Genomic DNA, 16,157 nt, shown 5'->3' with positions numbered 1-16,157 from the left:
TAACTTCATAAAGCTTTAATCTTTGTAATTATGTGTCTAAAATATTATGATCATCCAGTGTATGTCTCTTAGGAAATCCAAACTCAAAGTAACTAAAATCTCATTATTTATAGCTATATGACGAATTTTTCTTCCCACTCTACTGTTTGTTCATTTTTGACCTTTGAGTCTTGGGCTTCTGCAGAGCCTTTTTGTTGATTCTCTATGAGAATGTGATATAGAGTCCAGTACAAAAGGTTCTCTTCCCCAGCCAGAGTTTATCTATTATGATCTGTTTCACACATAAAGTTTTTGAAAGGTTTTCCAATGCAGTAAAATTTGAAAACTACTCCCTGCTTGGACAAAGACACCACAGTCCAGTCAGTGGTTTTGGCTAAAAATCGTCACTCACCCTTCACCATTTTTCCCATGTAATTAGTCACCAAGTTTTCTTCTTTTCATACCTATCGATAATGTTTTCTGTCTCAGTTACTACTGGTTTTTATTGAAGCCTCATTACCCCCTGCTTGATTTAATACCATAATCTCATCCAAAGTCTTTCTCTTTTCTAGTTCAGCCTCTGCATTGTCCTGGGTATCGTTTTATTTATTTATTTATTTATTTATTATTATTTTTTTTAAATTTTTTAATTTATTTATGATAGAGAGAGAGAGCGAGAGAAAGGCAGAGACATAGGCAGAGGGAGAAGCAGGCTCCATGCACCGGGAGCCCGATGTGGGATTTGATCCCCAGTCTCCAGGATCACACCCTGGGCCAAAGGCAGGCGCTAAACCGTTGCGCCACCCAGGGATCCCCTGGGTATCGTTTTAGAAAATGCAAATAAATGGTATCGTTACTCCTGGGATTTCCTCCCTGCCTAAAACCTAAAAGCACGTTTTTAAGGGGCTTCATATTTTGGGCCTTGGCAACAGTTTCAGCTTCCTTGCCCACCCATTCCACGTGCATTTCTAACTTTTCATGAGCAATCATATTGCCTTTGTGTTTTACTTGTGCTGTTGTTCCTTTTCTTAGAATGAAGACTCTTACAGATTCTGCATTGGATATATTTCCATGTATTTTTTTAAGGTCCAACTTGATTCTGACCTCCTTTTAAGCTTTCCCTGATGACTTTAGAGGCTGTTGGTTAACTTCAACTGACTGCTTTAACAGCACTCTGTAAATATATATGTATATTTCTATTAGCAGTATTTGGTTTTATTTACATCCTTCCCAAGGTTTTGGGTCCTCAAGTGCAAGGACAGCGTTCTAGTCATCATTTGTCTCATAACCGTCCCTCACACATAGTGGCTACTGAGTATTTGTTGAATGAATGTATTCTTAAACATTTAATGATAGAACTGTATTTGTTGTTTCTGTTCTGCTTTTCAGACACCTGAGAAAAAACAAGATGTTGGGAAATTTGTTGAGCTTCCAGGTGCTGAGATGGGAAAGGTTACTGTCAGATTTCCTCCAGAGGCTAGTGGGTAAGAAAATGTAACTTGTAATTACAGTGGAATAATATTTAGTGGAAAAGCGTAGAGATCAATACTTTTAATATTTCTAGATTGCTAATATAGAAGAAAATAAAATTTTGATGATGGGAATCAAAATTCTAAACATCTTAATAGTCTTATTGACAATTAATGTTAATGTATTAAATTTGTAGTTTTAGCTTATTAATTAGATAATGTTATTTTATCCCAGAGAGAACTTTAAATAGAAAAATATCCATAAATAGCCTTAAGTATTGTTTACATTTTGAGATTTTTAGGCTCTCATTTAATAAGGTTTGTATTTGTACCTGGAGCAGTCCTTTAAGCAAAAGTTATGATAGAATTATTTTTTACTTACTTATTTTTCCTTTTCTGGAATAAAGATAGGGGCCTCCTGAAAAGCCTATTCCTTTTCAGTTCTTTCTATTGTCAGCAGGTTTCCTAGCCCCTTTTCACTTTGGGCATCAATAGAAAATAATAACATTTGAATAGTTGTTTAGAGAAATAGATTGTTCTGGCTGGCAGCTACCAGCCTGGGGCTGCCTGGGGCTTTGCCCAGCATTGCCCAAGGCTGAGGGGAGTCCACATTTTCACATGCGTCAGCTTCTCTGCGCATGCTGGACAAGCTTTGTAATAACACCCTTCCAGTGATAGTAATACAATACAATGGCTGTTATTAAGGTGATTAGCCTCAGGAACTTAACCATTAGGAAAGTATTATGCCATATTTGGTGAGATGATTTTGTTTCCGCAAGGTTTTTTTTTTTTTTTTTAAGATTTTATTTATTCATTCATGAGAGACAGAGAGAGAGAGAGGCAGAGACACAGGCAGAGGGAGAAGTAGGCTCCATGCAGGGAGCCCAGTGCAGGACCCGATCCCGGGTCTCCAGGATCACGCCCTGGGCTGAAGGCAGCGCTAAACCGCCAAGCCACCCAGGGATCCCCTCTGCAAGTTTTTTAATTTTAGATTTTGTTTTCTTTAGCTAAATTCTTAGCCATTTGTGATGAGTGGAATGTGTAGGCAATGGGAAGTAGCAGATAAGGAAAAAAACATTTTAACTGTGTTTAATAGTTCTCCACAAACTTTTCATAAGTGCCATTGACAGGAACATCAGTTTTAGGATTCCACATTTTCTCTCTACTTTTTTAAGTTTGTTGTTCTAGGCAGTGAGGTAAAGGATAGAAGGAACTAACTAATTTCTAGTGTACTAGAGTACGTTTGTCTCCTGTAATTATGTCAATTTCAGAGACCATGCTTTTGGCCAAATACAGTTTTGGGACTTAGAATATAAATTGGTATTCAGGTGTTTTTTATTTTTTTAATTTTTTTTTGTTTTTGTTTTACTATTCATAATTTTTATCTTATCCCTTTATACTACAAAGAATTTTTAAAGTTTTTTTTTTTTTTTTAAGATTTTATTTTTAGGTAATCTCTACACCCGGCATGTGGCTTTAAATTTACACCCTTTAGGTGAAGAGTTGCATGCTCTACCAACTGAGCCAGCCAGGCTCCCTCTTTTAATTTTTCTTTTTAGTCATTTTATTTGTCTGTGTCTTTCATGAAAGGGCAGAAGGCTTGACTTTTGTCCTTTTCCTTATTCTTAGCTGACAGATATAGCATTCTTATGTACAGGTATTACCAAGCATTGTACAGTGTTTTAATTCTAACAGCCCTGTGAGGAAAGCACTTTAATATCTGCATTTTACAAATGATTTCAGAAACTGATAAATATTTTGGTAATTTGCCAAACTCAAACTTGTGTTATCTGGCTCTAGAGTCCATTTGACTTAAAATTCTGCCTATGTCTGTTATGTGTGGCAGAAACCTAATTTGGTATTTGTACTGAAAGTAGCATACATCTTTTCTTTGGCTAATCTGATACAAGTTTTCTCTTGAGCTGATTATTTTAGTTCCCTGGTGAATATTTTATAGTCCTGCTAGCTTTCTTGGCCTCATAGAATTGTTAGAACCACATACATTTCAGATTCAGAAATAAAATCTTTAGCATAATGGTTTGATTTCCTCACCCTCCTAAATTAATTCCTTTATATAAAGCCAAGCACACTAACTGTCACATAATATGGGTAGTGATTATTAGTGATTAGTGTCAGTGATTATTAGTTTGTTGGATTTTTCCCCTCTTTCTAATAATGATGGGTATAGCATGATACAGGTATAACTTTCAAAAAAGACTGCAGAAAGTATTACTGTTTCTTTCTTGGAACTCACAGTCATTTATTTTATTTTTGGCAAACATTTTGTTTTTAGAATAGTTTTAATATACAGAAATAATGTAGTCCAAAATGTTCCCACACACATTGCACCCAGTTATCTGTAACCCAGTTATCTGTTAACATCTTACACTAGTGTGGTACCTTTGTCACAACTGGTGAGCCATTACTGATATATTATTACTATTACTAAACTCCATACTTTTTTTGGAGTTCATTTGTTTTTCCCTAATGTCCTTTTTCTGTTTTAGAATCTCATCTGGGAAACCAGTAACAGCCTTTTATTTTATGCAGAAAGTTTTGAATAACCCTAAATGCATTATTTTGTACTTGTCTGTGTTAACCTGTGCATAGAAATATTTGTTAACATTGAGTCATCAATCTAGAATGCTGCAGGAATTTTAAAACATGGATTGATTTAAAAATTGATGTGAAGATTTACAAGGAGTTGTATTTTCCCCTCCCCTGTTGACAACAGTTGAGATCAGGTTGGCATGAAACTAGGAGACTAGCACAGTGGGACCGTGGCTGTCATTATTAGGGGAAACTGGTAAAAATTCGTGAGAACTGATTATTAAAACTTCCTTGTTTCATGCCATGTTTGCTGCCTAGGAGAGGGTACTTTCAACAATGGTGGCATAGGATACTGTTTTTTACACACTTCACTGATAGAGGAGAATGTTGATACAGAATATTATCAACAGTGCCTGTGACATATTTTATTCCTTGTAATTACCAACTGCTTGTAGGAACAGAATAGTGTTTTCATAGATTGTGATTCATGGAGCATTGGTACTGAAATGTCCTTTAGTTAAAATCCTTTTATGTTGGCTTCTGAGAAAACTTGATGTTTTGAGAAGTATGTGGCTCTTGTGCAGCCTCCTTATCCTCATGTGCCCTTTCATGGAGTCCTTATATGGCAGTGGTGACCTCAGAGATGCCTCTCGCTGGCCTGCGTGAGGTGGGTGCTCAGTTTTCAGTAGCACCAAGTCTTAGTGAAGAAGATGCACTCCTGAGTAACACTGGAAACCGTTTTGGAAGCAATATTCCTCTAACTAAATGACTAGTCATTTCCTCTATAAGAAAAAAGATTTTCTCCTTAAGATTGTTTTGTTTTTGTTTAGTTTTTTTCCTCAAGGTTGTAATGTTGACAAATAACTTGTCCCTTTGTGAGATTTTACGTATAAAATTGTTTCTTGTGATTATTTTATAAATGTTGTAGTCTTTTTCTTCCTGTGAGGGTCAGATTTTCTATCGCAGTACTTTTTTATTAGAAAATAAAATATGACTGGAGTATCAACTAGAAGGATTTTTGTTTAGTTCTCATCTCCTCAAAAAGGTTAAGTTTAAGTATTTAGCTAAAACATGTTAATGAGTTTCTTTGTGAAATGTTTTTGTTTTAGTTACTTACACATTGGGCATGCAAAAGCTGCTCTTCTGAACCAGCACTACCAGGTTAACTTTAAAGGGAAACTGATCATGAGATTTGATGACACAAATCCTGAAAAAGAAAAGGAAGATTTTGAGAAGGTAATTAAAGGTGTAGTGATGACCCTTTGTCAGAAAAGTTAATTAAAATTAGTTGGTGACCTGATACCTTCATGGTATGAGAGTAAATTTTGTTCTTGTAGTTGCTTATTTCCTTCATCTGTATATTCTGTGTCTGAGACCTAAATCAAGCAATATTGAGCTCCCATACCAAAAAACTTCAATTTGTTTTTTTCTTCCTCAATTGTATAATTTACCAAAATGTGCTATATTTTTCTGTAAGTACCAATTTCTTAAATGAATTGGTCATTAGAGGCAGGTTTCCGTTTTGTCATATAATTGTAAGTATATGAATGAAACAAGCACTAAGTAGGCATTGGAAAATTGGGGAAATTTCCTAGCCTCATTTATCCTCTTTATTCAGAAGTACTGCAATATATTCAAAGAGAGGGCAAATGAATGTCAGTATGACCAATAATAACCAGTTTTCCAGAGTAAATGAAAAGCTGCATCATGAGATCAGCTTTCTCAGCTGAAAATTTGGAGACTAGTATAATGAATATCTTTTTTTTCCTTGTCTGATCTAATATACAACTTGCACAACCATTTTCAGGCTTTTTTTTTTTTTTTTGTGTGTGTGTGTGTGTGTGTGTGACTGATGGTGTATTATTACATTTACCCAAATGCAGTATCAAGGATTGCAAATACACAAGAAAATGCAAAAGATAAGTTGATGGTTATTTTGGATTATTTTTGCAGGTTATCTTGGAAGATGTTGCAATGTTGCATATCAAACCAGATCAATTTACTTACACCTCGGATCATTTTGAAACTATAATGAAATATGCAGAGAAGCTAATTCAGGAAGGAAAGGCTTATGTGGATGATACTCCTGCTGAGCAGATGAAAGCAGAACGTGAACAGAGGATAGAATCCAAGCATAGAAAAAACTGTAAGGCACATTTAGTGTTTTGTATTTTAATCGATGGGCTTCTATTCTGCCTCTTTAGTAGAACAAGATTTATATGAAAGATGCTGGTTTGAGACCTTTGGGAATATAATTCATGTATTAATTCATCACAGATTTCTTTTTTCTTTGTCATCTTCACATAGTTCTTGGCATCACAACCACATGCAAAATGTGTGTGCCATCTTTTGCATTGTATTCATTCCATTTGAATGGTTACTTCTGCAACTTTTTGTAGTTCTCCAAAAGAGAACTTAGTCTTTCTATAAAATATTTGATGATCATGTTATTAGACCCAAATTTTTTTAGCATGTGGGTAAATGTGAATATAATATTTAAACTTGGTATTATTCTATATCTCAGAAGTATTACTTAACGAAAAAGCATATCTTTCTTATTCATTACTTGTCCCTTGAACTACTAAATAGGGCTATTTTCATTCCACAGTTATAGTGCCATAATTTCCACAATACTGTATTTAAATCTTGTTTTTTATGATTTTATTTATTCCTGAGAGACACAGGGAGAGGGAGAAGCAGGCTCCATGCAGGGAACCTGACATGGGACTTGATCCAGGATTTCCAGGATCAGGCCATGGGCTGAAGGCGGTGCTAAACCGCTGAGCCACCCAGGCTGCCCAATACTGTATTTAAATCTTGGGAAGTGTATAGTAAATTCAGATAGTTACGGAAGTCTTTATCTCTCTTTTTAAAGTTTTCCTACATTTTTTTTTTCTACATGTTCAAAGATAGTTAACAACTGTACTTTAAGACCTCATTTGATTTTTTGAGGGCAGGTAAAGTTTCCATTATATCTTAAGGAGCTTCCACGGAGAATCATTATGTTATTTCTTTCCTACCACATGGGGCAGGTTTTTAGTATTCTCACACAAATAGAACTATAGCCACTTGGAACATAGAATTCTTTTTTTCTGGGATTAAACTTGTGCCATTGTTTTCTGTGATCTCTCATGTTTTTTGATCCAAGAGTCTTCTGCTTTCCACTAGAATGACTGACAGGGCTTTCAGGGAGCCCAAGGGTCAGGCTCATAGCCCAAGCTGGGTTCTTTACCTGGTGGTGCGCTGTAGTGCTGATGTCCTGTGGATCAGGCCAGTCTGGCCTTCCCCTGGGCATTAGGTGGCAAAGGGACAGAATGCTTCTGCCTGAAATGCAGTGTTAAATTTGAGGGGGTCAAGGGCTGGCCAGTTGTGTCTTGGGAAAATGAGAAATGCAGGATGAGAAAAACCTTCAGGCCTCATGGTTTTCTCTCTTGCCCTTAATCAGTACTTCATCAGTGGAACGTATTGATTTGACTTCTGAAAACATATTTATAGAATATACTTCGTAAATGTTTTGTGAGACTTACTCATAAAAAAATAATGCATTTATTCTTCATACCAGATGTTAGAACTATTATAGTACTTTTAAACAAGTGGGGTGTACGTATAATTTACAAGTAGAATATGAACATTGGTATCAAATTATGGGACTATTAAAATAATTTGAATTCAACTAGATTAGTAATACATTAGATAAACTATAATATAATTATCATTTTATAGCTGTTGAGAAGAATCTGCAGATGTGGGAAGAAATGAAAAAAGGAAGCCAGTTTGGTCAGTCCTGTTGTCTTAGAGCAAAAATTGACATGAGTAGTAATAATGGATGTATGAGAGATCCAACACTTTATCGCTGTAAAATTCAGCCACATCCAAGAACTGGAAATAAATACAAGTGAGTATGTCTCTTTAATTATGCTCGGTAGCCTACTATGATTTTACTTTGATGAGATGATCTCTATAAAACACAGAGTAGATGCAGAACAGTCAGGAGACCTGGATCTTTGTTCATCCACAGATTAATAACTTGGTACAGCATGTAACCTAATCTCTTGGCCTGTTTACTCACCTGTTGATTAGGATTATGCTAGTTTAATTCTAAGATCCCTTTCATCTTATAAAAGTCCTTCAGTCTGCCTAAAGTTGCTTTTTATGTATTGATTAGGTTTACTGTAATGTGTATCTTTAGGAGAAGACCTTTCTCTTCCTCTCATGAACTTGGATTCTGCTGGGCATAAACTGATTCACAAAAGTAAATCGAAAATCTACAGAAATTTAAACAACATAAGGAAGTATCATATGTCTTTTGTCTAGTTTTGATTAGTAGTCTTTTGTGTGGGTTTTCAGTTAATGATTTTTTTCTTTAAACGAGTTCCCCTCCCATGTTAATTTACTTTCATAAAGTAAAGTAGAATATATTTTTTATACTTTGAAGAAGCCTACTACATATAAATGCTGAATCAACACTTTTGAAGAGATTAGGGAATGTAAATAGTAACCTGTTTAGCTAATGTAACTTTCTTTAAACTTGTGGATGTAGTTGTGTGTGTCCATATACAGACATTCACCTTATATTTATGGCTACAGGTGTCTATGTTAGAGTCTTTCCTTTTTAACAGAACTTTTTCCTTATTTTATTAAGTAAATACTTTGAATACATTTGGAAAAATGAATTTGGATACCCATTTTTACACATTTTCAGTATCAAATAATTGCCAAACATAATAGAGTAGTATTTTAATGAAGTATCCTAAAAATTAGAAGACATGATGCAGTATTTTGTTTGTTAAAATTCAAAGTGTTTGTGTGTTCTGTGCATTATTTTAATCACGAATTGTTTTAAGACTATTCCATCATAAATGAAATTTTAATTAATGTTTTTTTTCTCTCCTATTTATCAGAGAAGGAAATGCTTTGTTCTTAAATTCATTTAATTACAGGAGATTTAAGCTTTGGCATTTACTCAAGTGTGAGATTAATTAAGATATTAAAAAGCTAAAAATTCTCTTGAATTAAGATGTACAGTTGACTCTTAAACAAGGCAAGGAGTCAGGATGCTGACTCCCCCTATGCAGTGAAAAATCTATATAACTTTTGATCCCCCAAAATTTAATAGCCTCCTGTTGACCAGGAGCCTTACTGATAACATAAACACCAAGTTAGCACATGTTTTGTATGTTATATATATTATATATTTTACTCAAAATAAGTCAGAGAAAATGTTATTTAAAAAATCATAAGAACACATTTGTAGTACTGTACTGTATTTATAAAAATCCATGTATCAGTGGACCCATGCAGTTCTAATTTGTGGTGTTCAAAGGTCAACTATATATTGCTTATTGCCTCCTACCATACTGTGTATTGGTCGTTACAGAAATATGATTGTAGAATTTGCTGTGCCAATACCCAGTTGTCCATTAAATTGCAAATTTGCTTTTTTGTTTGAATATTGTGTGAGTTAACTATTATCTTCAAAGACCGATAATATCTTGATATGCTTTGAATATTAATATTATACATCATAAAACCTGTTGATTTTTTTTTTTTTTTTAAGATTTTACTTATTTATTCATGAGAGACACCGAGAGAGAGAGGCAGAGACAAAGGCAGAGGGAGAAGCAGGCTCCATGCTGAGAGCTTGATGTGGGACTTGACCCTGGGTCTCCAGGATCACACCCTGAGCTAAAAGTGGTGCTAAACCACTGAGCCACCCGGGCTGCCCAAACCTGTTGATTTTTAAGAAATTCCTAACATCTAGGGAATTTCTTTCTTTTTTTTTTTTTTTTTTTTTTTAAGATTTTATTGATTCATGAGATAGAGAGAGAGAGAGAGAGGCAGAGACAAAAGCAGGTTCCATGCAGGGAGCCCAACGTGGGACTCGATCCTGGGTCTCCAGGATCATGCGATCATGCTCTGGGCTGAAGGCGGCGCTAAACCGCTCAGCCACCCAGGCTGCCCTAAGGAATTTATTTCAAATTACTATGGCTGCTTATAATGCTTAATCTAAGATGAAAAGGGTAAAATGCTTCATTTTGGTTTTTAATACATCCTTTTTTTTTTCCAGTGTTTATCCAACATATGATTTTGCCTGCCCCATAGTTGACAGTATTGAAGGTGTTACACATGCTCTGAGAACAACAGAATACCATGACAGGGATGAACAGTTTTATTGGATAATTGAAGCCTTAGGCATAAGAAAACCATATATTTGGGAATATAGTCGACTAAATCTCAACAACACAGTGCTCTCGAAAAGAAAACTGACATGGTTTGTCAACGAAGGATTGGTAGACGGATGGTATGTTTACTGTTAACTAGAATTGAGAGGTCGTAACAACATGGTATATCAGTGATTTTAAAACTGTTTTGAGGGATGGGGAGGGTGAATGGGAGGAGGTGGAATGAGTGGGCCTTGAGGGTTTCTGGTCCTTACCTTTTTTGCATCCAGCCCATCAGGTCCCCTGAGTCCCCCTACCTCTCCCCTTTATTTTAATGCTACAAACACGGAGTGCTCATTTAGATCCTGGTGCATGGGAATGAAAAATACACAAGGGCATATTCTCTGCAGATCTTAGCATTTTGTAAAAAAAGTGTTGTGACTTTGGTCTTTTATATATCTGGTTACCATTCTTCATATTATTCTGAGGCCCTGAGGCTTTTCATTTCATCTGGGTCCCTGGAAGGCCAAAAATCACCTGAGTTGAGGTGAAGACATAGATGGTCTCTGCCTTGGTGGTGAAGACCCACCTTTTGGAACTGTTGGTTGCCCAGAGGACTCACCATCTAGGAAAAAGTTTGCAAATCTTTGTAGCATATTAAAAACCTAAATGAGATTTCTGCAAGAAAGAGGACTATAAAAATTAAAGTCATCTTGTAGCCATGTATCTGCCAGTGTAAATGAAATCTGTTTGGATTAGGTACCATGCTGGATAAGTCTAAGAATATTTTTTATCTGAATTAACAAGAGTGTATATATTAGTTTCTATTAGCATCACATAACAGTGATATATTAAGTATTTGTTCAATAATATGTATTTTATACTGGTTTATTGAGGAGCTGAATTTGATAAAGGGCAAATTTATCTTGGGCTCTAGGCAAAGGATTCTATAGCAGACTTGGTAAAGTTTGCAAATTTCTGCAGTTATTAGTGTTAATAACTAATGTATAAATAACTATATATATATCTTTTACAGCCCAAAGGGCTTTGTACAGTTTATTCATACGTGGATACACAATACCATCTCTTATCTGATTCTTGTGGTCGTATGTAGAATATAGAGGGCCTCGAATAGTTGTTAAATAGCAAATCAGAATGTTTTAATGCATAGCTTTTCCATATTTGAAGATGTTTCCTTTGTATCTTTTTTGAAATGTGCTTTTATTATTTCTAGTAGTGCAGTTATTTTACTGCATCATATTTGACCAGTTTTCCTTTTCCATGAATTGTGGGCTCGCTGATACTATGATCTACCCACTTACTATATAAACAACTCTTATTCAAATATTTCCAAAGCTGACTACAATTTATTCTTTAAGGTATTTTGTTTTTCCTGTGTTTGTACATTTAAAAAGATCTTCTTGGTACTTAAAAATTTCCCTATTTCCCAGGGATGACCCAAGGTTTCCTACGGTTCGTGGTGTGCTCAGAAGAGGAATGACCGTTGAAGGGCTGAAACAGTTTATTGCTGCTCAGGTGACCTACACTTTGCTTTCCAGCTTCTCTGTTTGAGTTTTCAAGTCTCATTAATATCCCTTTAGTCTCTGTTATTTCTGTTCATTCTATTCCTTGTTCTTTATAATGCAAGGGCAGTTTTTTTTTTTTTTAGGAGTATGTTTATAATAGTAGAAGACTGAGAATGTCCTGTGCTGGTAATAAGCGGAAGTGGGACAAAGGCAACAACCTGTAGTATTTTTATCTAGTAAAATATATGGTTCTTGACTCTGGCTCTTCAGGGTAACACAATGAGTTTGTGCATACTAAGCTTTGTATTCCAAAGATAGTAAACTTCGAAGTATTTTTTGGGTTTTTTTCCTAACATACTTAGCTTAAATTGTCTAATGAATACCTTTTGCCTTTTTAAGTCATTTTATCATTGATTTTCTAGGGCTCTTCACGTTCAGTTGTGAACATGGAGTGGGACAAAATTTGGGCGTTTAATAAAAAGGTACATATTTTGACTCTTGGTCCTCCTTTCTCGTGCCTAAGTCCTGAATAATATATGTATATGAATCATTAGTGTGTTCATTGTAGAGAAAACTTTGTGAAGAACGTTACCATTTTGCAGACCATCAGGAAAATGGAATGTTTTCCTTAAAACTATAAAGACCATTAAGCTTGTTAGCTAAATCAAACAAGTCACAGTGATTAAAACAAATAAACTTGGAGTTAATGGGGAAAGGTAACAGTTTTTTCCTTAAATCTTTTATGAACACTGCATTTCATTTTTCTGCTTTCAAGCTGCGAGCTCTCTGTAAGAAGGTATTACTTAATGCTTTTATTTGCCTTAGCACATAGCTTTTAGCATATTACATGTTATAACCTGAGATGTTATACAGCTTTGAAGCACAATCACATTTATATAAAATACTTGCTTATACAAATCCATTGAAAATGCATTATTCCTAGTTTTCAAAAATATGTCCTCTAGTTTTCTTAGTGGCAAAGGGAAGATTTGGCTAACTTCATTCCACTGTTCCCTTGTGTGCTGAGAGGACAGAGTTTTAAAGTTATGTGTTTCACTGAGTTATATTGAAGTTTCACTAATTATAATTCCTGTGACTTCTTGAATCTAGCTTTTTTTTTTAACTGTTTCTTAAATGAAAGTCAAATAAGGAATACTGCATATTGACATTGTAATTACTAATTGGAAGCAGATGCTTAGACACTATAATAAGGCAAATCATTAAAATGCCGTGTTTTAAACCATAGTTTCTGTGATTGTGTTCTGTAATTCTTTTTTCTTATTGCTGCTTGATTGTGCTGATGCCTTGCCTCAAGAAATACTTGCTTGTCTCGCATGTGTCTTGAATTTGTTTCAGTCTTGTGTGTTTTTTGATACATAAAGAAATTAATTGGTTCTTTCTGTTGCTGCAGTTACTAATAAGTAGAATTTACAAGCAAAATAAATTTGGTGTACATTTCATTAATAACCCAAATTTTAAAGGTTTTAAGTTTTAATAAAGTTACACATATGTACTTAGTTCACTGTATTTCACTGCAGTCAGTTCTGCGGGGTCTGTAAGGTTGAACGACATTTTCCTCTTTTTTTCTTCCATTTTCTTCCCCTAGAGAAATCACTTGCAGCTCTTTTATATCATTCTTTTGGTATTTTTATTGCCTATATCTCTAAGATGTGTGTGTGTTTTTTTTTGTTTTTTTTTAAGGTTCAGACATCCTCATTTGTCTCCCAGTAGAAAGAGGGGACATAGGTCTCTTTCTCAGTCCTGTTGGTTTTCTTGTAGTTGATTGTTTTGTTTTTCCTCATTTGTTAAGTTTTCTGCTTCTGACTTCAACTCTCCGTGAGTCGTCTAAATTTCCTACCAAGATGTTCTTGTGCCTTCCTACTCTTTCATTTTCATCGTGTAGACAGCTCTGCCGGAGCCTTCTGCACTGCTCTGTGCTGATCTGGATGAGGGCCCGGCCCGTTAGCTTCTGAAGCTCAGCAGTCTTCAGAAGTCAGCCATTATCGTTCTAGGATCCCCTTTGCTCTTGTTCTGTAACGGATTGCCTGGTTCTTAGATCTCCCTCCTCTTAACATTTCTCTTCCGTTGCTATTCTCCATCCTTTGAGCTCCCTGAGAAGGGTTGGGTAAGGATGAAGATTTCTTGTGTATGATGTTTTTTCACTCTGAAATTTCATGCTGATATGTTATGGTGGGGCTCTGTTTTCATCTCTGTCCATCGGAAGAACATGTGGCTTCCAATCTGGAAGCTCCTTCCTTTTGTTCTGGGAACTAGTTCATTTATGTATCATATTTCCAAATAAGATTTCTCTTGTTCTCTGAATTAAAAAACAAAACAAAACTTCTTGTTCCTGTTCCATGCTTAGAATATTAGCATTGATAGGAATTATTTTCTTATGACATCTCTTCCCCGTGTATTACTTTGGCTTTTGGTTTCATATTAAAGACATCTCAGAGGTCTGGATAGTCTAGGTTATCTGTTCATGTTTAACCTGGAGGACTAAAGGTGCAGTTAGAAGCCCTGAAAGAAAGACTTGGATTTGTCAGCTGAACCTCACAGTAGGGTGACCTGGCTGAGTCAGTTAGTTGGAGAACCTCTATGTCGGTAACTTTATCTCTTGTCTCTTGGATTAGGCAGTTTTTCCAGAGAAATTTTTTTAATTACTTGCTTGAAGTGTGAAGGCTTGGCTGTCAGAGCTTTGGAGCGGAATGGAGGAAGACTGAGGGCCTATCTAGTATCATACATTCACTTAATCCCCTTGTCTCTCTGTGCAGTACCCTCACCTTCAGCTTCTTCTGGTATCTGCAAGGATCTAGACACCCTTCTCCTTACATAGTAAACTTCCTTCTGTAGTTGGAGGGGAGGGGCAATTGCCTCATTGATGGAGCAGACAGGGAATGTTTCCATATAGTTTTCAATGGGGATGTGAGAGGGAGTGAAAGTAGGTAAGTATTTTTCAGGCTGCTTTGTTTATCCATACATCTGAGGGACCTCTAAACATTAAGAACCATGTTTAAAACAGCACAGTTAAAACATTTTGATTGTTAGTAAAAATGGAGTTATTCTGATGATGTATCCTTTCATTTCTTTTGCTGGCCATCCTGACCTCTTCCTACACTTCTTTCGCTTTGCCACTTTCTCTGACCCTTGAGGTACACATCTCTTATTTAGGGTTCATGTCCCATTCAGTCTGATTCCTGCTTTGTTATTTTGTAGCTTGCTTTTTCCAAGCTCTGAATAAAATGTAAGTGAAGCATCAGTGAACTAAATTTAGTGCCCTGGCACTGTGAAGCAGTCATTAAGAACAAGGATAAAATTCTTTGGACACTCTCCCACTCTGAATAACCAAGCATTTTTGTTCGAGCATCTTCTGCTGAAGGACAAGAGGGTGAACTTTGGATTACTTTGGATTAGCTACATCTCTTAAAGTAGATGCTCCTTTGGAGAAAGAGCTTTGTTTACAGAGTATATTATATATGGCAAAGAAAAGGGAAGAAAATGGATGAAGGGGACAGTGAGATGTTGGGTAATAATTCAGTATCCCTCTGAAAACACTATAATCTATGTTTTCTTAGCCTGACATTGCATCTTGGCAGGAAACTAATACATAGTTTTTCTGAATCATAACTAACTAGAATCTATCTAGGTCCACTAAATAATCTACCTTGACACTCATAGGAGACATTTCACTAGCTTACTCTGTATTAATCTCTCTAATTTTCTTCATGGTTTTATGTAAGTGTTAAGATTTGAACTCTTCGGTCAAGGCAGAAAAGTCATTGCTTTAGAATATTCATTTCAGAGTAGTAGTTCCTTCTATCAACCTTCATTTACTGCTTTAATTTAAAAATCTATGTTAGTATTTCAGTGGTATGATAACGTAATAGTTTTTCCCCACAATGTCATCCCAGTCCCTTGCCTCTCTCCCTCCCTAGTAAATTAAAGTATGTAGAAACTTCTCTCTTTGACTTCTCTCTTTTGAAATAAGGAAAGTTTCCTTAAAATGAAAAATTTTCAAGTAAACCTCAGTAAATAAAAGGGTGGCTGTTTAGGGGAAGTGTGTTAAGGGTTCTGGAATCTTTTCCTTTCCCAGGCCTACCCTTACCCCAGTGGGTGGTGTCTGGCCTGAGAATTTGTGCTAGCCAGCCACTGCCCTAAGTGATCGTTGTAATTAGGTGTGAGAAACTGCCTTCTCCTTTTGTCAGTTGAGAAAACGGAGCTGCAGTGAATTGTAAGTTTCTCAGGCTGGCTTGTCTAGTTTTAGCTTCTTTAAAGAAATTAGATCTTCCTTGCTTAAATACTGAACTGAGTAATCACAAATTAAATCTTTGATCATTTTAAAAAAATCTTTGATCATTTTAGTTCATTGAAGCTGAAAGAGGAACTTTAACTTACTAGTAAGAATGGCCTTTAAGCTAACTCAAGGAAGGAATGGAATAATAGAATCTGGTCCTGATTTACTACTAACATGA

At 35.7% G+C, this 16,157-nt stretch overlaps 1 protein-coding gene across 2 annotated transcripts in view; it reads left to right on the top strand.

Annotated features, from left to right (window-relative positions):
- The window catches only part of EPRS1 (glutamyl-prolyl-tRNA synthetase 1), a 68,830-nt gene that overhangs the window by 11,086 nt on the left and 41,587 nt on the right, over window positions 1-16,157 (top strand). Inside the window, exons 6-13 of one of the 2 annotated variants that reach the window (XM_025420978.3) lie at window positions 1,369-1,463; window positions 5,108-5,234; window positions 5,952-6,144; window positions 7,722-7,893; window positions 10,066-10,299; window positions 11,611-11,695; window positions 12,108-12,167; window positions 12,461-12,481. In XM_025420978.3, the coding sequence (XP_025276763.1) occupies window positions 1,369-1,463; window positions 5,108-5,234; window positions 5,952-6,144; window positions 7,722-7,893; window positions 10,066-10,299; window positions 11,611-11,695; window positions 12,108-12,167; window positions 12,461-12,481 (987 nt within the window). The remainder of the gene's footprint in view (window positions 1-1,368; window positions 1,464-5,107; window positions 5,235-5,951; window positions 6,145-7,721; window positions 7,894-10,065; window positions 10,300-11,610; window positions 11,696-12,107; window positions 12,168-12,460; window positions 12,482-16,157) is intronic. The other variant, XM_025420979.3, reaches the window with a different exon arrangement.

This window comes from Canis lupus, chromosome 38 (assembly GCF_003254725.2).
Source record: "Canis lupus dingo isolate Sandy chromosome 38, ASM325472v2, whole genome shotgun sequence".
NCBI lineage: Eukaryota > Metazoa > Chordata > Mammalia > Carnivora > Canidae > Canis > Canis lupus.
Note: the sequence above shows the minus strand (reverse complement) of the source record. Positions and strands in the feature narration are given on the sequence as shown.